Below are 24,398 nucleotides of genomic sequence, written 5' to 3'. Positions count from 1 at the left end.
TAGTGTGTGATGAGGAGAGTAGAGGTAGTGTGTGATGAGTGGAGGTAGTGTGTGATGAGGAGAGTAGAGGTAGTGTGTGATGAGTGGAGGTAGTGTGTGATGAGGAGAGTAGAGGTAGTGTGTGATGAGTGGAGGTAGTGTGTGATGAGGAGAGTAGAGGTAGTGTGTGATGAGTGGAGGTAGTGTGTGATGAGGAGAGTAGAGGTAGTGTGTGATGAGGAGAGTAGAGGTAGTGTGTGATGAGGAGAGTAGAGGTAGTGTGTGATGAGGAGAGTAGAGGTAGTGTGTGATGAGGAGAGTAGAGGTAGTGTGTGATGAGTGGAGGTAGTGTGTGATGAGGAGAGTAGAGGTAGTGTGTGATGAGGAGAGTAGAGGTAGTGTGTGATGAGGAGAGTAGAGGTAGTGTGTGATGAGTGGAGGTAGTGTGTGATGAGGAGAGTAGAGGTAGTGTGTGATGAGTGGAGGTAGTGTGTGATGAGGAGAGTAGAGGTAGTGTGTGATGAGGAGAGTAGAGGTAGTGTGTGATGAGTGGAGGTAGTGTGTGATGAGGAGAGTAGAGGTAGTGTGTGATGAGGAGAGTAGAGGTAGTGTGTGATGAGGAGAGTAGAGGTAGTGTGTGATGAGGAGAGTAGAGGTAGTGTGTGATGAGTGGAGGTAGTGTGTGATGAGGAGAGTAGAGGTAGTGTGTGATGAGTGGAGGTAGTGTGTGATGAGGAGAGTAGAGGTAGTGTGTGATGAGTGGAGGTAGTGTGTGATGAGTGGAGGTAGTGTGTGATGAGGAGAGTAGAGGTAGTGTGTGATGAGTGGAGGTAGTGTGTGATGAGTGGAGGTAGTGTGTGATGAGTGGAGGTAGTGTGTGATGAGGAGAGTAGAGGTAGTGTGTGATGAGTGGAGGTAGTGTGTGATGAGGAGAGTAGAGGTAGTGTGTGATGAGTGGAGGTAGTACACGACTCAAATTCATAATGCAAATGAAACTCATATAGATCAGTGCAAAACGAATGACCCAGACGGAGGGAATGTCTAGCAGCTCACTGGTTTTTTAATGACCCAGTCATTGGTCATCCATACAGAGGGCTGGAGCTCAGCGTGAAGTCACACTGGTGCCATTTTGTCTGGATGTCTGCATCAATCACTGTTATATTGAAGATTGAAGTGCCACTTGGCCATGAAACGAGCTGGGGTTGTCTAATACGAAAATTTTGGTTAGGTTGCAGAGATCTGACACTTTTCCACAAGCTAAAGGTGTGAAACTTGTTCTCTCTTTCCATCTACCTCCTGTTGGAGCCACTGTAGGGTGTAGTGTTAGTTACATTTAAAATCCCTTTTGCTCTGAATATGATGATAATGGAACTATAATGGATAACTATAATGAAATATTATAGTCTCAGGCAACTGGTTCAGCGTGCTAATATGCTGAAGTACATATACAACATACTGCACTGCTAGAATTGAGCTTTTTGTTTCAGCTTCAGTTGTCTGTAAGACTGTGTAAAATTTTGGTGCCATTCTCTGGACCAAGAATAATTTTCCCACAGTGCTGGTGACCCTGAAAAAGAACTAGCGCATTTAATTAGCTTCGGTTCCACAGCCGACTATAAATAACCAGAACTATACACGGTTTGTATAATGTATAATCCTGAAGATTTCACCTCTTCAGCAGCACTTCACTTAACTACTGGAGGAAATTGAAGAGGATCCCTTTCCTGAAAATGTCCCCCATGCCTTTTCTTCGAGACCTCATTCATTACCGTGAGAGGGTGATGAGACGCTGATAAGGGAACGTTCGTTTTTACCCCAAATTTATACAATAATAAAATGGCATTGGCATTTCACGCCGCACTGACGAGCAGCTTCAGAGGCGAACCGGTTTGATTTCAGCAAATCAAAAAGAAATCAAAGAAAATTTGAAATAAAATGGGTCTCTTCTTCCGTCCACTGACAACTGGAAAAAGTATTTCTCTGTGTTTTTGTACTTTTTTTAAGACTTTCTTAGGCTGCGTTGCAGTTGGTGTTTTCGTACCTGCGGAACAATCATAATTAAAAATGAATTTTTATGTATCTGCTATATATAAAGATATACATCTTTCATCTCCAGCAATCGTTGCATCTTATTTTTTAAAAACATCTAAAATTATATTTGTGGATTTGACACTAATTATGGTATAAATATCTCAGTTACTAGGAAGGAAAAACAACGCTAATATGGCCTACACAATCTTTGCTAGCCAGCTAACAGCTCTAAAGAGGTTGTTTAGGATGTTGTAAAGGTGGAATCTGATGGAAACTTGATGTGTTTGTTTTTCCTTCTGGTTGAAAATTCAAATTTTAGATGCTATTGGGTTGATATAAACTGGGTTCAATATCACCATTTACTCTGAAGATATGAACATCCATCCATCCACTTTATTCCTAATTAGGTTCACGAGGATCCCAGCACACATTGGGCAAAAGGCAGGGGTACACCCTGGACAGGTCACCAGTCCATCACAGGTCCACACTTATAGACAGACAACCACTCATAGGCAATTTAGAATTACCAATCCACCTAATGTGCATGTTTTTGGACTGTGGGAGGAAATCAGAGTAAACCCACTCAGGCACGGGGAGAACATGCAAACTCCACACAGAAAGGCCCCTGCCTGTTCGAACCCAGGACCTTTTTGCTGTGAGGCAACAGTGCTAACCACTAAGCCACCGTGCTGGCCAAGACACAAACATTTGTGTAGGAAAAAAGTTATTTTGGGGACTTTTCTATGAATATATTGCCCCTGGTAGGCTGTGGAAAAACTGAAATACTTATGAAACACTATAAAGTCCTGAGTGTCAACTTTCATATGAGCTTCATATTAAGCACCGCTGTGGAGTGAGACATGACAAAGACGTTCAATACTGAACTTGGACACAACCCGTGACATACATCATGCTTTTTCTTTCTCAGTTGTTTTTAATACATGTTTGTTGTGGTTGCATCTTCCAATCAGTATCCAAAGGTAGTAAAGTTGTATGTAGCGCTTCACCATCTGCTGTGTGTGGCCACACAAATGAAGTAATTTAGCGTTTTCCTGTAGTAATAAAGCTAAAACACCCTTTGATCAAGATATTCATTAAAAAATAGTACAAGAAATCATGAGTAATACACTGTGTGTGTGTGTGTGTGTGTGGTCTCTAGATTCTGACTGCAAAGACTTTATTGATTATCTTCAGTTAATTCCATGTCACGCCTTTTTAAGTAATTAAATTGTGTGGATAATCCGTTAATAGAGGAAGATTGTCCTCTAGGGGAAAGGTTGTCTTGGTGACGGAGGTAGATTTTTTTTTTAATTCAATTTACCTAAAACTCAGTGTAACAGGGAGAATAAATCTGATACGAATAGGAATAAAAGTACGAGGTTTACTGCAGGTTCGATGGTGAGCACAGACTGAGTGCTAGGATCCTATCTAATACAATCGATACAAGGTTCAAGGTTCAAGGTTCTTTATTGTCAATCCCACCATATGTGCAGACATATAGAGGAATCGAAATACCGTTTCTCAGTTAAAAAAGGCAAAATGATCCTTCTTTACTTTTCTGTTGTAATGAAACTAGTGCTGTAGTGTTAAGTTCTTTTTCACTGTTAAACTCTTTATTGTTAATATTATGCGAATAAAAGTGTTAAGCTTTGTTAAAAAATGATAAATTACTTTAAAAAAAACCCTGAAACTACTTTTAATATTTATCCACTTTCTCTCTCTCTCTCTCTCTCTCTCTCTCTCACACACACACACACACACACACACGCACACACAAAAACCCTTTAGGATCCAAGGAAAATTGGACAAGGATAATTTGACACCTCTGATATTTTGGAGACATTTTTCAGTCGGCTAAGCAGCTAGCTAGCAAAATGTTAGCATAGTAAAATTCCCTCATGGTAGAATCACTCAATAACATGAAACTGAATTAACTGCTAGTCAAAGTCATTTGCTTTCAGTTGGTTTCATTCGGCTTTCCGAATGTGTGTGCATGCGTGTGTGTGTTTTGTTTATTTTTCCTCCATTGTGTCCTGTTGGAGGGCGAAGGGGTTCACTGTGTTCTGCCTCTGCTCTCCGGTCACGATCTGTTTCTAGACGGCCTTCCTGACCCTGTGCTGTGTCCGTGATTGCTTTCCACTATGCTTTATGTGGCTACGCGGCTCAGGAGGCACACGTTGTCGGACCAGACATGTGGATCGTGTGAGTGTGGTGGTGGTGGTGGTGGTGGTTTAGGACTTTATTAACATTCATGGTTTGTTTTTTTTTGTATTCTTGCTTTTTTGTTGTTGTTGCTGCTGTTTTGTCTGGAGCGACCTTGAGGGTGAGGAGAGCTGATGTTATGACCAGTCTTGGAGAACAACATAAACAAAGAAAGGAAAAAGACAAACTAACCCAACTCCCTAATCTAAACAACGAATGAATATAAAACATTCTCACGTCTTCACACCTGCAGCTTCCTGGATAAAATCTGACTAGAATGCAGTGTGTAGACAAAATAAACCTGCTACACACTTAAACGACACATAAATCACAAAAAAATATTAGTCCAACGGCAAAAGAATTGAAAATTGATCCATTAACAAATAGGATGTGTATTAAGTCTAATTATTATTTGAATCCTGGCTAGTTTGTGTTTCAGAAGCCTTTTTTTCAGCACTAGCCTCTTCTTTTTCTGACTTTATTTCTTCTACCTTTCTGCAGTTACAGCACCTCCTTCTAAACTCACCTTCAACTGAAGGCTAAATCTCTCCTCTAGTCCTCGATACCAGCAGCGGATAATTACATCCTCAGGAAATATTTCACTCACCATTTTATATGGCTGCAAATAATAATATTATCCCTTATTCATGGGTGATAGGTGCAGGAAAACAGACAACATACAGAGTTCTTCTCTGAGCTGCAGTGGCATAATGCAGTTAATTGGTTATTTCTATCTATCTATCTATCTATCTATCTATCTATCTATCTATCTATCTATCTATCTATCTATCTATCTATGTTTGTGTTTGTTTAGCAGGTATTTGCTTTTTTTTGTTTAGGGGTGTTTATCAGTTGCTTTATATTGGTGTTTGTTTAAAAGTTTTAGATATTTGTTTGTTCAAGAATGTTTATCACTGTTTGTTTAGGATATTTTGGTATTGTTTATTTTTGTTGTTTGTTTACTTTGTTTAGAGGTGTTTATCGGTTTGGTTTAAAATGTGTGTATTATGTTTGTTTGTATGTTTAGGGGGTTTAGGCATTTGTTTATTATGTTTCTTTGTTTAATGATGCTTATCAGTTAGTCTATATGTTTGTTTAGAAGTTTTAAATATTTGTCTGTTGTGTTTGTTTGTAGAGGTGTTTTTTCAGCTGGTTTACGTGAGAGTTGTTTGTTTATTTGTTAACGGGTTTTAGGAATTTATTCATTATGTTTCTTTGTTTAATGATGCTTAACAGTTGGTCAATATGTTTGTTTAGAAGTTTTAGGTATTTGTTTATTGTGTTTAGTTGTTTAGAGGTGTTTTGGTTTAGGTTTGTTTGTTTAGGAGGTTTAGGTATTAGCTTATTTGTTGTGTTTTTTTTGTTAATGGGTGTTTTTCAGTTGGTTTATTTAGGATTTATTTATTTGAATTGTGTGTTTGTTTATCAGCTGGAATATCACCTATATTCATTTAAAAGAGCAATCTATATTTTTATCATACTTTTTTTTTTTTTTTAAAGATAAGTGTCAACATGCATGCACTGCTTCTCACCGAGGTGCTGATTTTAAAGATAAAATTCGCTTTGTGTAAATTTCCTGATCAATAGAAAAGAGCCGGCGCTTCTCACTCACAGACGAAATCAATGGTTTTCCGCTCGATGCGGGTTATTGAAGGCGGAACGGCCGAGGCGTGCGGCTGAAATGTGGTTGTCTCGGCTATTATCCCTGCAAATGAAGATTAGCTTGACACGCAACAGTACTGTTAGAATCCACTGCTCGTTCCTGTTGGTCTGACAGTTTAATAATCCATACAGCTCACAAACTCAAAAGCATTTCTGATTGCATTTTTCAATATTTTAGTCCTCTCGGTGTCTGACTTGGCGTCTGTAATTAATTCTAACATTTTAATCGTAACGAAATGATGTAATTTGCCGTTCGAAATATCAAATTAATAACCTCGCAAAGCTGCTACTGACTCGTAAGCCGTGTGTTTATGTGTCTCACGCGGCACTGTTGGTTTCTCAAAGCTGATGAATCAGCAGGTGTTGATTAATTTTCCTTGACAGAAGCTTTAACAGTCCGTACAGCCGCAAGGCAAACCACAGGTCGATATTGATGCACTCATTCTAACACTTTCTATAGTAATAACTTACACAGAAACTCAGGTAATTGTTGACATGGTGATGCTATCCACGAGGAGACGTTATCATTTATGGAAGGAGTCTCCAGTGCCAGTGATGTGTATCAATCAGTACATTGTCAGCCATGGGGAAAGTCTTCAGGAGTTTGTGGTTTCTTGGTAACAAGAGAGTTTTGTCTTATTAAAAGAAAATGGACAAGTCAGTTTATACCTGCTAATATATAAGATGTTTTGATGATTGTTTAGGATTTTTAGGTATTTGTTTATTTTGTTACATTGTTTAGGGATGCTTGTCAGTTGGTTTATATGAGTGTTTGTTTGTTTAAAAAGACTTGTTTATTTGCAGTGTTTGTTTAAGGGTGTTTATCAGTTGTTTGATGTTGACATTTGTTTCTTTGTGTACTGTTTAGGGGTTTTAGGTATTTATTTATTTATTTTGTTACCTTGTTTAGAGGTATTCATAAGTAGGTTTATGTGGGTATTGTTTGTTTGATTGTTTGTTCTGGAAGTTAAGGGTTTTGTTTATTTACTGTTTTTTGTTTGTTTAGAGGTATTTATCAGTTAGTTTATGTGGGTGTTTATTTGTTTAGGAGGTTTAGGGTTTGTTTATTTACTGTTTGTTTGTTTGTTTAAGGGTGTTAATCAGTAGGTTTATGTGGGTAGTGTTTGTTTGATTGTTTTGGAGGTTTAGGGTTTTGTTTATTTGCTGTTTGTTTTTTGTTTGGTTGTGTTTGTTTAGGGTTTTTAGGTTAGTTCTTTATTTATCGTGTTTATTTAGTTCTGTTTGGGATGCTTATCAGTTGTTTATATGGTTGTTTGTTTAGGAGGTTTAAGTATTTGTTTATTTACTGTGTTTTTTTTAGGTGTGTTATTCATTTTGTTTATGCAGGTATTTGTTTAGGGTTTTTAGGTATTTGTTTATTTATTGTATTGTTTTGTTTGTTTAGGGGTGTTTTTCAGTGGGTTTATAGGGTGTTTGTTTGATTGTTTAGGATTTTATTTTATTAGTTTATTGTTTTGGTTATGGATTTGATTGTTTTGGTTTTTTTTATTATTTGGAAGGAGTGTCCCCTTTCAGCGTTTGTAAAAATCGGTTCATTTTCCTTCATGAGGAGGTTTTCAGGCATTTTTGACTTTGCAGTTTCTTGGTAACAAGACATTGTTTGTCTTATTAAAAGAAAGAGGGAATTATGAGATTCAACACCAGTCAGTGTAAACAAAAAGTACAAGATGATGGTTTTTTAGACAACAATGTGTTGTTGTAACAGTTCAGAATGTGTTATTAGTGAAATCTAATAAACCTCAGGACTGTAACAGTAACTCTGGGCCTCATCACTTCACCTCCTTGCTGATTAATTCTTTACTTGCTAAATAAACCAGAAAAATAACAAAACATTAATGTTCAGCATTTGATGCACCTTCAGTATTTAATTTGCCTCAAAAGATAAAATCTCATATCAGCATCAACAACTTTATTGCATATTAAAATCTTGTACTTGAATGATTTTAAATTGTTTAATATGGTGGAATGTCACCACGTATCTTCTGACAGTTTATTCTCGTTCCCAGTTTCAGACATCTTTTCTGGTAGCAGCTCATGGATTTCCTCACGGAATATGGCATCAATGAGACGTACCACGACAACACGAGCGAGGCTTTCAATGGCACGGACGTTGAAGCCAAGCACCAGTACAACTATTATGCCATGCTCTTGACGCTGCTCATCTTCGTCATCGTCTTCGGCAACGTACTGGTGTGTATGGCTGTCTCCCGTGAGAAGGCGCTGCAGACCACCACTAACTACCTGATCGTAAGCCTTGCTGTGGCAGATCTCCTAGTGGCTACACTGGTTATGCCCTGGGTCGTGTACCTGGAGGTAAGAACCGGTTCCTTTTTCGTTCCTTATGGTACATTTATGCTAATCCAGAATATATATATATAGAGTTAGAGGTAGGGTTTTAAGAGGCGTGTTTGTGTTATCATACAGGATTAACTCATTTTTCCTTCTCAGCTCAACTTTCAATGTATCGAGGAACTCATTTCATTTTATCTTCGCCGCAAACCGGTGGTAAATCATCTCCCTCCAGCTCCTTCACACTTGACATGTTTCCTCCACATGCAGTCCTACGGGAAGCGACTGCTTTTAAAAAAAGTGCTGCTTGCAGCTTTTTTTCCTTTTTTTTTTCGGTCAGCATTCATAACTTTTAAAACTTTCAAGAACAGAGCTAAGAAGTTTCATGTGTTTTTAATTCTAACCAATTAGATGTTTTGCAAGAAATAATCAAAAGACCAGTTTAAAAAAAGGCTGAATGTGCTTGTTAGTGCCTGAATATAATGAGCTTAAGAGTATGTCCATCTTAATAACTAAATAAAGCCAGTTTGTTAGGTGCAGGATGTTTGTTTAAATCTAAGATAATAAAGCGGTTCTTCTTTAACGGCTGGAAAGCCAAACAGGGTTAAACAAGGACAAGCCATGCTTTCAGACTAATAAAAGCAGGATAGAATGCAGAAAACACAAAGGAAAACGTAAAGACATGGATGATTGTCAAGACTTCACGACAAGCCATTAAACGGTCATTGTATAAACAGCCCAAGTGATCAATGGCTACCACGAAGGAGATGAATACAGTCGATGAAGAGGAGACATTGTGCTTGTCACTATGGGAACCTTAAGGTGAAAGGTGAACGTGTGACATATTCCAAGGCAAGGAATGGCCATGCTGCACTGATGACAGACAAAATGTTGTAAGTCATTTTATCAGCTAGCGATCTTGTACAGTGATTGTTGACGGTGTTCTGACTTCTTACCTCAAGGGTCCTTTGTCCTTTTAGTGCTGGAGTATAATCTGTCCCCAAAGTCCACAGAAACCTAAACCACAAGACACCTATTTTGTCCCTGACCTGAAGTATCCAGAGGCCAAAAATTGGAGGTTGCTCCTGTTTGGTTGTGTCCATGTTCAGCTGTGAATGTCTTTGTCATGTCCCACTCCACAGTGGTGCTTATTATGAAGCTCATATGAAAGTAGACACTCAGAGCTTTAAGAATTTGTAGTGTTTCATAAGTCTTTCTGGCTTTCCCTAGCCTACCGAGGCAAGCTATTCATAGAAAAGTTTAAAAAAACAACAACAACAACAAAAAACGGTTATTTTCTTCAAAGTAAATGTTGATGCCCCAAGTGCTTGTTCATAACCAGCTAAAATTAGCATCTTTAACCACTAAAATTGTGTGTAACGTTGTTCAACAGAGGGAAAAACACACGTCTAAAACACACTGAAAGCTAACAAAGTCCTGACTATATCAGATTTGTTGAGATAAAATTATTGATATACTGATAGATACATACTGGCCCATAAGTCAATTACCATTCCGCCAGCATAAAAAGGGTTTATAAGTATTATTTAAAGTTATATTTTAATATCTAACACATGCTTTGCTTACTCACCATCTTATCAAATTATATATATATATATATTTCTAATATAATTTTATAATTCCTTGCTAGTGGGGTTTAAAGATGCAGAGCTAGCAAATGTTTGTGAGGGCTAAATGAAAGAGTGAAAAAGGACAGTCTGAGGGAAAAAAATCAGCTTATGAACGCAAACGATGTCCTTATGCATGCTAAAAAGCCTGAACGTTGCCTGAAACTTACACAAGTGACGTTAAATATAAAGAGAAATCTCAGACTTCTAAGAAAAATCACAATAGTTAGTGAAGCCAGTGGAAGTTGATCGGACCATGAGGTTCAGTACTCTTGCTTACGTTGACTTCTGGATCCTCCCTTGAAGCCTCCTGCATTTAAAACCATAGCTGAAACAGTAGTCATGGATTTAATGTATGCACTGATTTGGAGTAAGGAAACCCATTCACAAATCTTTATAGCTGGAGGTAGATGACACATGACGGGATATATATTCAAATATTCATTGCCTTGTCATACACAGAGTTCTGGGTGACAGGCCGCTCCTGATGATACAGCGTTTCACTTGTCTTGCCAGCATTTTTTGGCAGCGTATGCTTAACAAAACATACAAGACAGCCAAGGCAACAATTTGTAATGCAAACATACTGCTTTTGCATAACCAAGCAGATTTATTTTTTTGAGCTGGCAGTAAGTATGGGAATTTTAATAGCAGTGATAGTTTTTTATTATTTTTTGTTATTATTATTATTATTATTGTTATTTTGTTTCTCTGAGCCTGTGTTCAAAGTGGTGGGTGTTTGTTAATGATGTAAGCTAACTAAAAAAATGCAAGCAAAAATAAGCATTTCTGTTCTGGCTGTAAGGCATTTGATTATTATAACTCATTATGATCGTGGGAGCAGGGCATCATTATTCAGCGCATTTTATTACCTCTGACCCATAAATAGAGGAGCTTTATTTATCCCCACAGAGAAATGCTGTACACATGACATAACCCGTACGTACAGCCCTTTTTCACTAGATCACAAATAAACATCACTAATTTGTGTGCAATCTGATAAACAGTGTGTAAATAATGATATAATATATAGGCAAAGGAGGTGTAGGAAATAATAATAATAATAATAATAATAATATGGAATTGTTAGCTGACAAAGAACTTTGTTCACAAAGAGAAAAGAAAGAGTAAAAATATAGAAGTGTAGATATGAGTGTGTGTTCTGCTCTTGACATAAAATTTTTAAGGTGTAACTGAGGTGTAACGTTTCTGTTCCAAATAATCTTGTTTGTCCAGATGAACCGAGAGCCATTTTTTGAGAAATTAGGCAGAAAAAGGCTTCAGGTTTTTAATATTTAATACCTGCCATTTAGTCGCAATCACAATTTCCGGCATGACTTTAAAGCTGAGGAAAATCAGACAGCTACATTTTTTTAACACTAGGTCTAAGTCCATGATTGTTTTGAAGCACCTTCTTTAAGGCAGATAAAACCAAAGCCATGTCCAATGAAATATCATTCTACTAAGAAATGTTATGTTCCGGATTAAAAATTCATTCGAATTTGGGTTCCGTATTGTCTTTAAACATGAACAACGTTAATAATTTTGTTACGTTAATACTTGTTGTCTTGCCGCAGATGCTGTAACTGGTTATATGACATTAGGCACAGCTGGAGGTGCCAGAAACAATACGCCAAAAAGCACCTCTACGGATAGAACGAGTAAGCGGCTAAAGGTAATCCAGAAGAGGGGCCGCATCTGGCTAGCATATTCTTTTAAGCCACTTGCTCCTTTGAGTTCTTGGTCAGACAGATCTAGCAGTCCCTGAGCTAATAATACCGACTATAGCCTTGGCACCTAATTTTAAAACTGCACTATGCAGCAGCCAAGCAGATAATTAAAAACTGAAGTTTTCGAAGCATATCTAGACCTCTACAGGTAAGCAGTGTGAGCACCATGTCCTATTTATTGTTGACTCATTTATTAGCTCGAGTCTCGGTGAGAACTGCCAAAGAGGCAAATGAGAAGTTGCAGTGTGGTGCAGTTTTACCACGATTCAGGTAGCGGACCAGCTGTGATACAGTCACGTTACTACAAGCTTTTACACGTTTTACTAATCCTAGGTAGTTTTTTAAAATTGTTTTATTTATATAATGCTTTTAACAGCTGACAGTGTTGCAAAGAAGCTTTACATGAATATAAAAATATTCAGAATATGAGTGCCGAAATTTTCCAAATCAAGCCATAGTTGATGGTGGAAAATGGTGGAAAAACTCCCTGAGAAGACACCTTGAAAGGACCCAGACTCAAAATGGAAGCCATACCCATCTGAATAATAATTTCCTTTCTATAACTGTAATCTATATAGTCAAGTTGCAGCTTCCTGCAGCATTTTAGCATGATGTCCTTTCTGTTGAAGTTCAATCAAATGTTCAATAATGGAGAATTCAATGATATCCACTTGCCTGCCTGTAAGTAATTACCATTTAAATGGTGCAAGATCCTTCTTGATTCACCGGTAGTTGTCCTTCCAGTAGCTGGCACTGAGCTTGTGATATTAGTATTATCACTGTTGAGGGGGTAAGAAGGTCATCTCAGCATTTACATGCCACCTTCAGTGCGAGAAATCTATTTATATTCAAGTCCCAGAGTAGGTTGTTACTATAGTAATACTAGAATGAGCGCATTCATTCAAACTACTGTCACAGCTGCTGTTATAGACAACTAATCAACACTTCCTTACACTGCCTACTGATGCTGCCAGATCATCCATTATCCTCATTCAGTAGTCACAAAGATCACTGGCAATGTGCCATGTCTACTGATTGGCTAAAGATGATCTTATTCTTTTTAATAATGGTTGACAAAGTGCTCGGACTGATTTCTGAGGCTGGTAGACCTTGTGCCATTTATTTTATAATTTGGCAATTTGAGGCTAGGCATTAAGGACAAAAGTGGCTTTGATTCATTAGTTGTTTGCATTTACTTTGAAAGTTTCATGGATCTGTCAAATGAGTGGCTCTTAGCTAGAGACATTACTGTAAATGAAAAACAATTGCAAGCACTTCGCTCAATGATAATGGCATCCCAGCGCTTGCAGCACTTTGCAGAATATATCTATCCCTCCATCTAATTTCACCACTGCTTATATCCTACACAGAGTCATGGGGAAACGAGCCTATACCAGGGGACCCAGGGCACAAAGTGGTGGACACCTTGGACGGGGTGCCAGCCCATTACAGAGCACAATCACATACCCATTCACACACTACAACACATGTCTTTGGACTGAGAGAGGAAACCAGAGTAGCCAGAGGAATCCCCAAGATAAGAGACCATGTGAACTCCACACAAAGGGCAGGAGTCAAACCCACAACCCTTGAGGCAAACATGCTAACCACCAAGCCATCGTGCACCATGCAATCTCATAATATTTTTTAATCAAAGGTCAAATACACCAAGACAGCTGAAAGTAGGAGTCAAGAGTATGTGGAAATGGAAACTTTTATACATCTCTAGCAGGAATACCCCTGGGGGAGCCAAATTGTAGCAAACCTTCAAACACACACTCGCACAGATTCACATAGAGGGAATTCAGACTAGCCGATTCACCTACCTGAATGATTTTGTGTAGTGCCCAGAAACCATAGAACCTAAAGGAAACCCTCATGGACACAACATGATGGAAGCTGCAAGAGTTATCAAAGCGCAGGAACAAATCCCAGGCTCTACAAGAGTGAGGCAGCAACATTAGATTCTGTACCAGCATATACCCTTAAAATAAATGATATAGTGAAAAACACAAGCTTGGGAAAGTGGATAGGGGAACTAGGGATGCATTAAAATGGATACTTGATTGACACCAACATCTGATACCTCATGATATTATGTTATGGAAGACATCCTGATGCCATGAAATGTATTTCATGATAAATTCTGCCAATCAAAGCCAAAGCAGCCTGCAAGCTGTACTTTCTGAAAATATCTACAGCATCTTACCAGGTAGATTTTTTGCTCATCAGTTATTATCAGTCCTTGACAGCAAGTGATGCAATGCACTGGAAGTAAAAAAACAAAACAAAAACGATACAGATGCACTTTTTAAGTAATATACTATCTAACAGATAATTAAAAGGATCCATGACATCCCTGGTTGATTAATACTGAATAGGTTAGTCGATATCAGTGCATCCCTAATGGGATAAAATGTAGCAAGCCTAGAGGTAATTATTTATGATGCACTAATGGGTGCACAGAAAGACAGCAGGTATGAGTGGTAACAAGGAGGTCAATGAACCACTGGAGCTTTGCATGAAGCACAGACGTAGACATGGCAGCCTACATCCCCCACCCCACTCCATACCTCCAACAAACACTCCAGCCGGCTTTTCGGAATAACCTTTCTACCTCCTATCTCATATCCTACTATCCATCCATCTGTCTGATTGCTGGTGTTACCCAATGCACTTAAGCGTTGAGTCAAGTGCTCAGAGCTTGGCCACAAGAATGTTTGTATAGTATGAGTAATACCTTGGTGCAAAAGCTGTGAACATGCAAGTAATAAAACCTGTCCCTTACCCCCCAAAGGTACATAAGCCTTTTGCGTTTGACAAGACACAGTACTGAATAGGCCTCCTGAGCCGTCAGAATATCCTTGTCTGCTCCTTACAGGACGGGAAACAGGGTTATTGTGGCTCCTGATTGCCCTGAATTCACTTCCTGTATGAAAGAGTCAAATTCAATCTCACTTGGTTTGCCTGAGGTTGAATACATTGCTGTTTAACTCATTGGCTCAGTTCTTTTTATTGCAGTTTGCTTGAAAAATCTAGTCACAGGTCAGCTATACATTCAAAAGTTTGGACCGCTGACATGGAATTTCATCTGCGTGTGAATACACCAAGCATACCAATGAACCTTTACAGTATGTAGGCACTTCGAGAGTCTATATAAAAGCAGAAGTGGTGAGAGATAATGAGCAGTTGTCAGTCAGTCAATGGGGAGAAGGATAGTAAAGACATGTGTGATGTGTGACTGGTAGGTCTTTCAGCATGGCTGACATTTCATAGCAGAACGAGAAAATAGATGGATAATAGAAACATTACATAACTCCAACAATCTGGCTGATCATTTGAGAAACCACTTTCCTAAAAGACTATGGTTTAGAGAAGGACAAATGATATATATTATATTTATTAGCCCATCGCACAAGTTTTGGTTGCCTGGAAACCTAACTGATTAGGCAGAAATGTTATGCACTATAAAGCTGTCTAGCTAATATAAAAGCACACAAGCAAGTTTATTATCTCTACTAACAGTTTTTCATGTTTGCACCCTCCGGAAAAGTTCTTAGCAAATGCTAATATGAAAAATGTTTGAGTAACGCTCGTATATTCCCTCCTTGACGGGAACAGGAGAGTATGGCACATTCACACAGATGTGGTTCAGGGGTTTCACATGCCCTTGTGTTCCTTTTTCTGAAGAAATTCTTAGTCATCGTCTTTGGGATTTGGTTAAAGTATAATATAATATCAAAATAGCAATAAATTACATCGCAGTTATGGCTGAGAAATTTTTTAATTTAGGCATTTTTTTTAAACGATTACAGACTCTGATCGGAAGAAGCTCATTTTTTATGTTAAAAGTTTGTCTTTAAAATGGTAATTTAAATGTTTTCCTCCTTCATTTGTATTTCTTAGACATTAAGTAAACCAATAAACCGTATTACACGCACGAGCAAATATAGTAATGTAAATGAAATAGACTGACACTTATATAGCGATATATATTCTGAAAGTGTGACCAGGCACTATTTGTTTTCCTGCAGCAGCAATGTCTCCTTCGCTTTTCCTGATATATTGCTTTGTCATCAGACAGAAACTTTGATGCTTCACCAAACAAATTGCACCTAGCACATTGTGGAAATTGACTGCAAATAAAATTTCATTTGCTTGTACTGATTTATACTGATTTATCCATTCAAACCGGCAGATGGCATCTGAGAAATGTTCTTGAAAAAGCAATAAACATCAGGCTCAGATTAGGTTTGCAAATAAGCATTTAAGTGCATCTGGGAGGTGTTTTTTTTTTTTTTTTTTTTTTTTTTTTTTCTCACCTCCTCATGGGTTTCGCTTAGAACAAGACCAGAAATAAATGAGATCAAACACGTTGTAAATACTACATCAAACTGAAAGAGCTTTGTATTTTAAGAAACAGACCTGTAAGGACCTGACAGATAAAATGAAATGAAATACTCTGAGGTCAGTATGTTTCTGGGAATTATATTGAACTGCTTTTTCTTTAAAATCTATTACAAAAGTAATCATAGTAAAGGTTTGACTAGTATTTTGAACCTCATGAGCTGCAGTGATTCAGCTCAATTTGTGTGTGTGTGTGTGTGTGTGTTGCAGGTGGTGGGCGAGTGGCGCTTCAGTAAAATTCACTGTGACATTTTTGTCACTCTGGACGTCATGATGTGCACGGCCAGCATTCTTAATCTGTGTGCAATTAGTATTGACAGGTAGGTCTCCCATGAAATTGCCATCAATCCTGAGCAATGGCCTCACTAAATGATGCGCAGAGTCCGGATCAACGGGTCTTTGTTTGCTAGTGTGGGACTGTGTGTGTGTGTGTGTGTGTGTGTTTGGGAGATTGAGATAGAGAGATGGTTTGCTTTTATTGAGTGTATAAAAGTTACACTTTGGTGTCTGAAGGTTATTTGGACAATCAATTAAAACAGCAGGCGGTCTGCAGGTGACTGCAGCATTTGCTTTATGGATCTGCTGAGGCCATCGCTGTCGATAGCTCGAAGAAAACTGAAGATTATAATTATGTACGGGAAAAAAAAAGAAACCCTTTCAAAATGAAAGGCAGCTATTCTAGTCACTGCTGTCATTGCATGTCCTCATGTTATTATTTGTGTTCGCTGTCTTTCTGACACACTCTTTATCTTCATCCCTCTCTTTTTTTCCTCCTTCCCACTCGGGTGGACCACTCCTGCAGGTACACAGCTGTTGCCATGCCGTTGTTGTACAACACGCGGTACAGCTCCAAGCGCCGCGTCACAGTTATGATCTCGGTGGTATGGGTTCTGTCCTTTGCCATCTCTTGCCCCCTGCTATTTGGGCTAAACAACACAGGTATTTTCTTTCTTTCTCTTTTATTAATTTTTTTTGTGATAATTTCTTAATTTTCCCTCGATGCACAATGTGTAGCCGACAGCTGCGCAAACTACTAGAGGGTAGTAGAGCAAACTCGAGCATTTAAGTCCTGGTGGTCCAGAGGCAGGATGGGTTTGGCTCTTATTGCCGTGGCCTAGGTTTGATTCCCAGGCAGGGAGCTAACCCAACCAGTGAAGAGTTAACTCTCAGTGCTGGTCCCAAGAACGGATAAAATGGGAGGGTTGTGTCAGGAAGGGCATCCATCGTAAAAATTAAGCCAAATCAAAAAACATGCAGACCAAATGATCTGCTGTGGCTACTCCAAACAGGGAGCGGTCAAAAAAACAGCATTAGTAATACCACATGGTCCAGAGGCAGGAACCCGGTGTCTTACCACTGCAGCCCAGGTACTGAGGGGTTAACTCTCAGTGGTGGTTCCAAGCTCAGATAAAATGTGAGGGTTGCGTCAGGAGGGGCATCCAGCGTGAAACCTGTGACAAAATCAAATATGCTGACCGGATGATCCTCTCTGGTGACCTTGAACCTTAAAGAACAACAACAACATAAAAAATTAACAAGTATTAAATTAGCAATGTAAGGAAAATACTGAAATAAAGCCCAAAAGTCAAAAGGGCATCAGTGTGAATTCCTGCTCTGACAGTTCCTCAACCTCAGCTTCATCTCTACAGTTCATAATCAGTCTCAAATTTTATTTTATTTGGTGTCACCATCTTAAAATTATTAGACAAAAATAATGACATAATGAAATGTGATCTTGAAATAACAAAGTCAAAAGTTACAAAGTCATCAAGTCGTTGAAATAATGTCAAGATAATGACAGAAAATGAAAAAAAAATAAATAATGACGGACACTATTCTAAAAAAAAAAAAATATTTTGTTGAAATGATGACTTAAAGTCAAATAATAAAATAAGGACACAATCTTGAAATAGCAAGATATTAAGCCAGAAAATAATTATGTTCTGACATAATCCTGTAATAACATGACACAAAAACACAAGAATAACCTAATGACACAATCTTGAAATGATAAGACATAAGAACATCATAATGACATAATGACTATCTTGAAATATAAGAACACAACAACATGATGACATAATGACACAATCTTGAATCTTCAAGACACAAGAACATCATGACATAATGACAATCTTGAAACAGAAATTCACAAAAACATAATAACATTATGACACAATATTTAAAAATTTAAGAAAAGAACCTCATGATGACATAATGACACTGTCTTGAGAATACAAGGCACAAGAACATGATGATAACACATTGACACTATTGTGAAATAACAAGTCACACAAGCGACATAATGACACAATCTTGAAAATGCAGGAGAAGAACATGATGATGACATAATGACACAATATTGAAATTGCAAGTCATAAGAACATGATGATCTTGAAATAGAAATTCACAAGAACATGGTAACGTAATGACACAGTATTGAAACTACAAGTCATAAGAACATGATGATGATGGTGATGACATAATGACAGTCTTGAAATTACAAGGCACAAGAACATCATGATAACACAGTGACACTATGTTGAAGTCACAAAAGCAACATAATGACACAATCTATCATGATGATGACAACGAATCTCAGAAACAAGATACAAAGTCCAAATAATGAAATAATGACTCTGTTTTGAAATTATGAGCTATCAGTTTGAATTAATGACATAATGACACTGAGTTAAAATAAAAATATGTTAAGCCATTTTAGAGTTTGTGGTCCAGGGCTTCAAGGAAACAGTAAAGTTCTGTTCTGATCTATTTCCTCAGCGACACGTGACGATGCCGTGTGCGAGATTGCCAACCCGGCCTTTGTGGTGTACTCGTCCATCATGTCCTTCTACGTCCCCTTCATCATCACACTCCTGGTCTATGTGCAGATCTACGTGGTACTGCGCAAGCGTCGGAAAAGAGTGAACACCAAGCGCAGTTGCCAGAGGGCGGACGCCGAGCCTCAGCTTCCTCTCAAGGTGAAGCACGCCTCCAGAGTACCCCGCTCACGTCAGGCGCTTGTTTGAACAGCTGCTCAAATTAATTATTTTAGCAGCTGTAGCTAATGCCTTGGACTATTTTCCAGAGGGATTCTGGAAGTTGCTGTTTTGCAATCGTGCAATCTTTCATTAAAGGGATGATTACGGTCATTTATCACAAGTTTTCGGCATGCTCTTATAGAATGTAGAGAAGTGAAGTGTGAAGAGAGCGTAGGAAATGAGTTTTTGAGCTTTCATATAGCCTAAAAGCTTTTGGGAAACTAGATTCATGAGCACTGATTCAGTTCAGTGAGTTCTGGGGAAAGTCTGGTGACTGCAAAGCTCTTTGACCCGTTGGTGCGGTTCAGCAGTCGAGAAGCTCAATGTCTTCAGTGATGTATTCGATGCTCAGTTGTGGCTAATGCACAGATGACACATGGTATCGACTCAGGCATAGTTAAAGCGCCTGAATGACGATAGGTGCCAATTTGTTTGTATTTGGATGCTCATGTTTCAGCTTTTCACTATGTGTCTCTCATTATTTTATGAGCTTTTTGGCCTGGGGGTAGACTGAATATGCATTACCCAGTAGACAGTATTAAAAAAAAAAAGTACAGCTTCATGGCTGGGAAAATTCAGCCACATAAACAATTACAGGCAATTTCCAACACCGTAATTGTCTTCAAGTTTAGTCCGGGGATTGCGGTGATGCACGTTACCATTTTTACAATGTGGAGAAGGCAGGGATAAAAGAAACAGTGAAGGGGTAATTAACACAACTCTCTTGAGCAATCCGTACAACCAGCTCATTTGATGGTTCGCTCCCCAAAGGCTGGTTACAGATCCACAAGAAGCAATACAACTGAGATGCAGACCACTAATAAAAGGTTAGGAACACCTCTGTTTCACTTTTCAGCCTCACCTACTGTGCCATGCTTTACTTATATTATTTTTTTTTGGCCTGACTGTTTATAATTACCTTTCCAAATCCCAGGGATTTGGCTTTTTATATTTTATATTAGTATTCTGAGCTACTCTTATGATCTAGTTTTTTTTTTTTTTCGTCTTTTCTACAGTGATTTTTATTACCTAACTCTATAAGGGGAAAAAATATGGGACACTTAATGTTTTAGAAAAAAAGAAACACAGCAGATCAAAAACACAATTTCTGTGGCACCCTGTACTATAAAAAACACAAGCTAAATCATTTTTTATTGTCTTTTCCTTAGGAAAAGTGCACACACCCAGAGGATGTGAAACTCTGCACAGTCATTGTAAAGACCAACGGGAGCATGCCTGCCAAAAACAAGAAAACAGTATGTGAGATATTTTTTCCCATGTATATGTGCATAAATCTATGAATCTAATTGGTTTCTAAAAGACATTGCAGCAGTTCTGCAGTATTTATAAAGTTCTGTTTTCTATCACTGGGAGATCATAAGCTGTATGTTGCCAGGAGACAAGAAATCAAAAATCAGACTGATTCTGAAGTTCTATAACATCAATCTGAAGTAACCTTAATGTGTAGGCCTGGAGCAGTGGGTATATATTTCAATACGTTTGCTATCTGGAATGGTAAAACAAGTCCAATATGGCCCCTGGTGTCTTATTTCTCAAAATGACTCTTCATCCAGGTAGAAGTGAATAATAATAAGGTCATCATCTGAGCCATATATATGTAAGCAAGCTCTGTGACATCCTTTCACAGCTGGTGATAAAGGAGGTGATGCAGCAGGACAGCAATGTGGAGGTGGGCCTCATGACCAGCCCCAGTCCTCCAGAAAAGTTGAAGCTGGCACCCGCTGCGACAGGACCTATGATGGCTAGTCAGAGTCGTGCTTCACCATTGCAAGACGAGTGGCAGCCCAGTTCGGATGAGAAGAATGGCCACGCCAAGGACGCCCAGGTGCCTGCGGGGGCCAAAGCATTTGAAACGCAGACCTTGTCCAATGGCAAGACACGCACTAATGTCACCAAGCCCATGAGCAAGAGAAAGATGTCACAACACAAGGAGAAGAAGGCCACGCAGATGCTTGCTATTGTTCTGGGTGGGTATTGAGTTGAAACCCTTTCTTCAGAATCACATAAAGCTGAATCTAGCTTCAAAAGAACAATCCCAGGCTGGGTTAGTCTGAGTATCAGGTATCTAAATCGAGCTGTCAGATATTACAAAAGAATCAGGGTTCTCTGCCAAAAACAAACCTTAACAATTTATTCAGTTTCACAGAACACTATAGCCTTAGATTGCTGTGGGATCTGAGGTAGGCTTACGGGGGTGTGGTAGCTTAGTGGTTAGAGTTTTGGACAACTTATCTGACGGTTGTGAGTTCAAATCCCAGGTCAACCAAACTGCCCCTCCTGGGCCCTTGAGCAAGGTCCTTAACCCTCAGTTGTATAAAATAAATTGTAAGTTGTCCTGGATAATGTTGGCTGCCTAAAAGGCAGAAGTGCTATGCTGTCATAGCCCACTCACCTCATGTTTCAACATCTGAGATGCTTTTTTGCTCACCGAGGTTGTAAAGAGTGGTTATTTCAGTTACCGTAGTCTTCATGTCAGCTCAACCCCATTGATGTTCTACCCATAGACTTGCCAGTCATGCTTGTCTCTTCTTGCCATTCTGTATAAACTCTAGAGAGAGTGTTTTTTATTTTAAAAAAATGCCAGAATATCAGCAGGTTCTGATATATATTTGTGTTGCAAGATCACTGAGATGACATGTTTTCTCCATGAACCTATATAAAGCTTTTGACCTGATTATAAGTTGTCACCTGATTGGCTGACTGGATAAGTGTGTTTAGTGTCTGAATACCTGAACGTAAAATATATTCTGTCAGTAGAAATGCCTGTACTGCCTGCATGAATTCCGGCGCTGACAGTTTGTCCCACAGGCTTCGTCATAATATGAATAAAGTGCTTTAATTTGTATTTCACACCAGTGTCTTTCTCTTCCAGGTGTTTTCATTATATGCTGGCTGCCCTTTTTCATCACTCACATCCTGAAGACCCACTGTGCTAGTTGCTATGTGCCTCTGGAAATGTACAACGCCTTCACGTGGCTGGGATACGTGAACAGTGCTGTGAACCCCATCATATACACCACTTTCAACGTGGAGTTTCGTAAGGCGTTCATGAAGATCCTGCACTGCTGAGTGCACCTTTCTGCACGGGCGTGAGGTTAGTGCCATCATTTTCTCTGGCTGAGAAGGTAGAAGACCTTTTTTTTTTTTTTAAAGGACAGAATCAACATCATAGACACAGAGGCTTTTCAGCTGGACTCAAATGAATGTAAATCCGGAGGTTTATTTGGAGGTGTGGAGCTTTGTAGTTTTTAAAAGCCTCTGAAAGAAGCCTGCGGCTAAAAGAGCAGTGGGTGAGAGAGAGAGAGAAAGAGAAAGTGTGTGTGCGTGTGTGTGTGTGTGAATGAATTACGCTGTATGGAACGGAAGAACTGCAGTAGGGGTCCAAGCACTCATTGCTGGAGTCCTCTTGATTTTTTTCTTGATCTTCCTTCCACTTCTTCTTCTTCATCATCTTCTTCTTCTTCTTGTTTTTGTATGATATGTATGAAGCATAAAATCAGAAGGCTTTCTCCACCTTGCGTGAACGGCCTACATAAGTACTCTTACTGACATTCATCAGTTGAGTACGTGGTGAAATAACACAATGACGGAAACGCAGGAGAAGAACTCACAGCCAGCGCTGCCCATACCGTCGCATGGACCTTGTAATAATTCTGTATGGAAAGTGTCTCCAGGGCTTCAGTGTTTATTTACGACGAGTTGGCAACAATCAGATCAAACCAGGTAGAGCACCCAAAAAAAAAAGATGTTAATGATTCGGTATCTTAAAAATGTGTTGGAAAAAAAAAGTGGAGACCCAGTCAGCATGGTTCTCTGAGAAGGAAACTCCGGCTAGTCGCTTAATCATCTTAATCATCGTTATGTTTAGCTTTAACAGGAATCTATGACTGTATTCTTCTCAGCTATGGTAGAATCTGGATATTCGGTGTAGTAAGCATGTTTAAATTTTCAGATTTATATATCTGTAATATATATATATTACAGATATATATATATATATATAATAAATATTAAATATCCCAGTTCTATCATTTACAATAATTAGATCATATCAGTTTTGGACGTCGTTAACATTTTGATCCTTGGCCCTAGTTGGATTACTGTATAAATTGCACATGTTGTGTATTGGGGTGTTTTACACCTGAATATTAATCTCTTTACATAATCAAGAACGAAACCCTTTAATCCGAGCGTATGATCCTCTAGCCCCGATACGTGAGAAAGACTTGCAAAGATTTTCTATAGTAAAGGAAAACGAGACATTTTGTCCTCATTTGTACAAGCTCAGGAAAGCTCCGGCTTTGTCTAACTGTTGTCAAACAGAAGAGATTTGCTCAGCGCATCATGTGGAAACAGCAACACAAAGGCAAATCGATAGTGTGGGCAGTGTAATAGTGAAAAAAAAAAAGGCAAAGCAGTGCTTAGAGCCCTGTGATGGGGTTTTGTTTCTTATCGCTAGTATCCATAGAGCGAAAGAAAGAAAGAAAGAAAGAAAGCTCATTACTGGAGGTTATTTTGAGAAAAGGGTTTATAAGGTGATGACACTTTTTAAAAATATATGAATGGTTATGAATAAATGAAAAGTTTTCTTTTTAATGAATCAAGCTCACACAGGAATCAGTATTATATTATAGATTTCTCCAGATTTGAATCATTTATATTTATTTATTTATTTTATTTATTTGCATATGGACTTTTTTAATATGTGAATACAAAGGAGATCTAGAGTATGTTAAAAAAAAAAAGGACTTGCAGATAAACGCATGGCTAAAATAAGCCATAAAAAAAGGCCTTCCTATCACGCACACACACACACACACACACACACACACACACACACACACACAAGCAATCGAAACGAAAGACATTGAACTGTATATAGTGCAATTTAAACGAAGCCCATGACAAAAATGATTCTGCATGTCCCGCTGCTTCTTTACAACCTAAACCTGCTGTATTTTCGCTATACAGTAAAAACTTGTCTAATCTTTGTAGTTATATCTATGCTTTTTTCCCCCTCTCCTGTAAACATCCGTCTCAGATATTCGATTATATACACGTGTGTTTCGTAAGATCATCCGTCGTCTGTCTGCAGAAAAATAAAAAATAAAAATCCCACGCTCACCTGTGCAATATTTTTATAAGGAAGGGTTTAAAAGACTGCGAAAGGTTCGAACGCTTCTGTTTAGTGTGGATGCAAAATATTATGTGTGTTATCATGCTATTAAAGCTAATGAAGGATTCTTGCACAATCACCACATAAGTATCCGGAGTCTGTTTATGTTCCTTATGTTTTTTTTTGTTTGTTTTTTTTTTTAAATGGTATAATTTTATTTGATTGAATTTAATTGAATATCTCTGGAGAATGTACCAGGAAACGTAGCTGT

The 24,398-nt window shown here is 38.5% G+C and overlaps 1 protein-coding gene across 5 annotated transcripts in view; it reads left to right on the top strand.

Moving 5' to 3' along the window:
• drd2b (dopamine receptor D2b) overlaps nt 1–23,856 on the top strand; it is a 44,572-nt gene extending 20,716 nt beyond the window's left edge. For all 5 annotated transcript variants that reach the window (XM_058383887.1, XM_058383889.1, XM_058383890.1 and 2 more), the window contains 7 exons: nt 7,902–8,208; nt 16,160–16,269; nt 16,752–16,888; nt 18,731–18,930; nt 20,160–20,246; nt 20,639–20,978; nt 21,884–23,856. In XM_058383887.1, coding sequence (XP_058239870.1) covers nt 7,930–8,208; nt 16,160–16,269; nt 16,752–16,888; nt 18,731–18,930; nt 20,160–20,246; nt 20,639–20,978; nt 21,884–22,080 — 1,350 coding nt within the window. In that variant the 5' untranslated portion in view covers nt 7,902–7,929 and the 3' untranslated portion in view covers nt 22,081–23,856. The remainder of the gene's footprint in view (nt 1–7,901; nt 8,209–16,159; nt 16,270–16,751; nt 16,889–18,730; nt 18,931–20,159; nt 20,247–20,638; nt 20,979–21,883) is intronic.
• Nucleotides 23,857–24,398: the final 542 nt, after the last annotated feature.

This window comes from Hemibagrus wyckioides, linkage group LG28 (genome assembly GCF_019097595.1).
Source record: "Hemibagrus wyckioides isolate EC202008001 linkage group LG28, SWU_Hwy_1.0, whole genome shotgun sequence".
Classification (NCBI taxonomy): domain Eukaryota; kingdom Metazoa; phylum Chordata; class Actinopteri; order Siluriformes; family Bagridae; genus Hemibagrus; species Hemibagrus wyckioides.
Note: the sequence above shows the minus strand (reverse complement) of the source record. Positions and strands in the feature narration are given on the sequence as shown.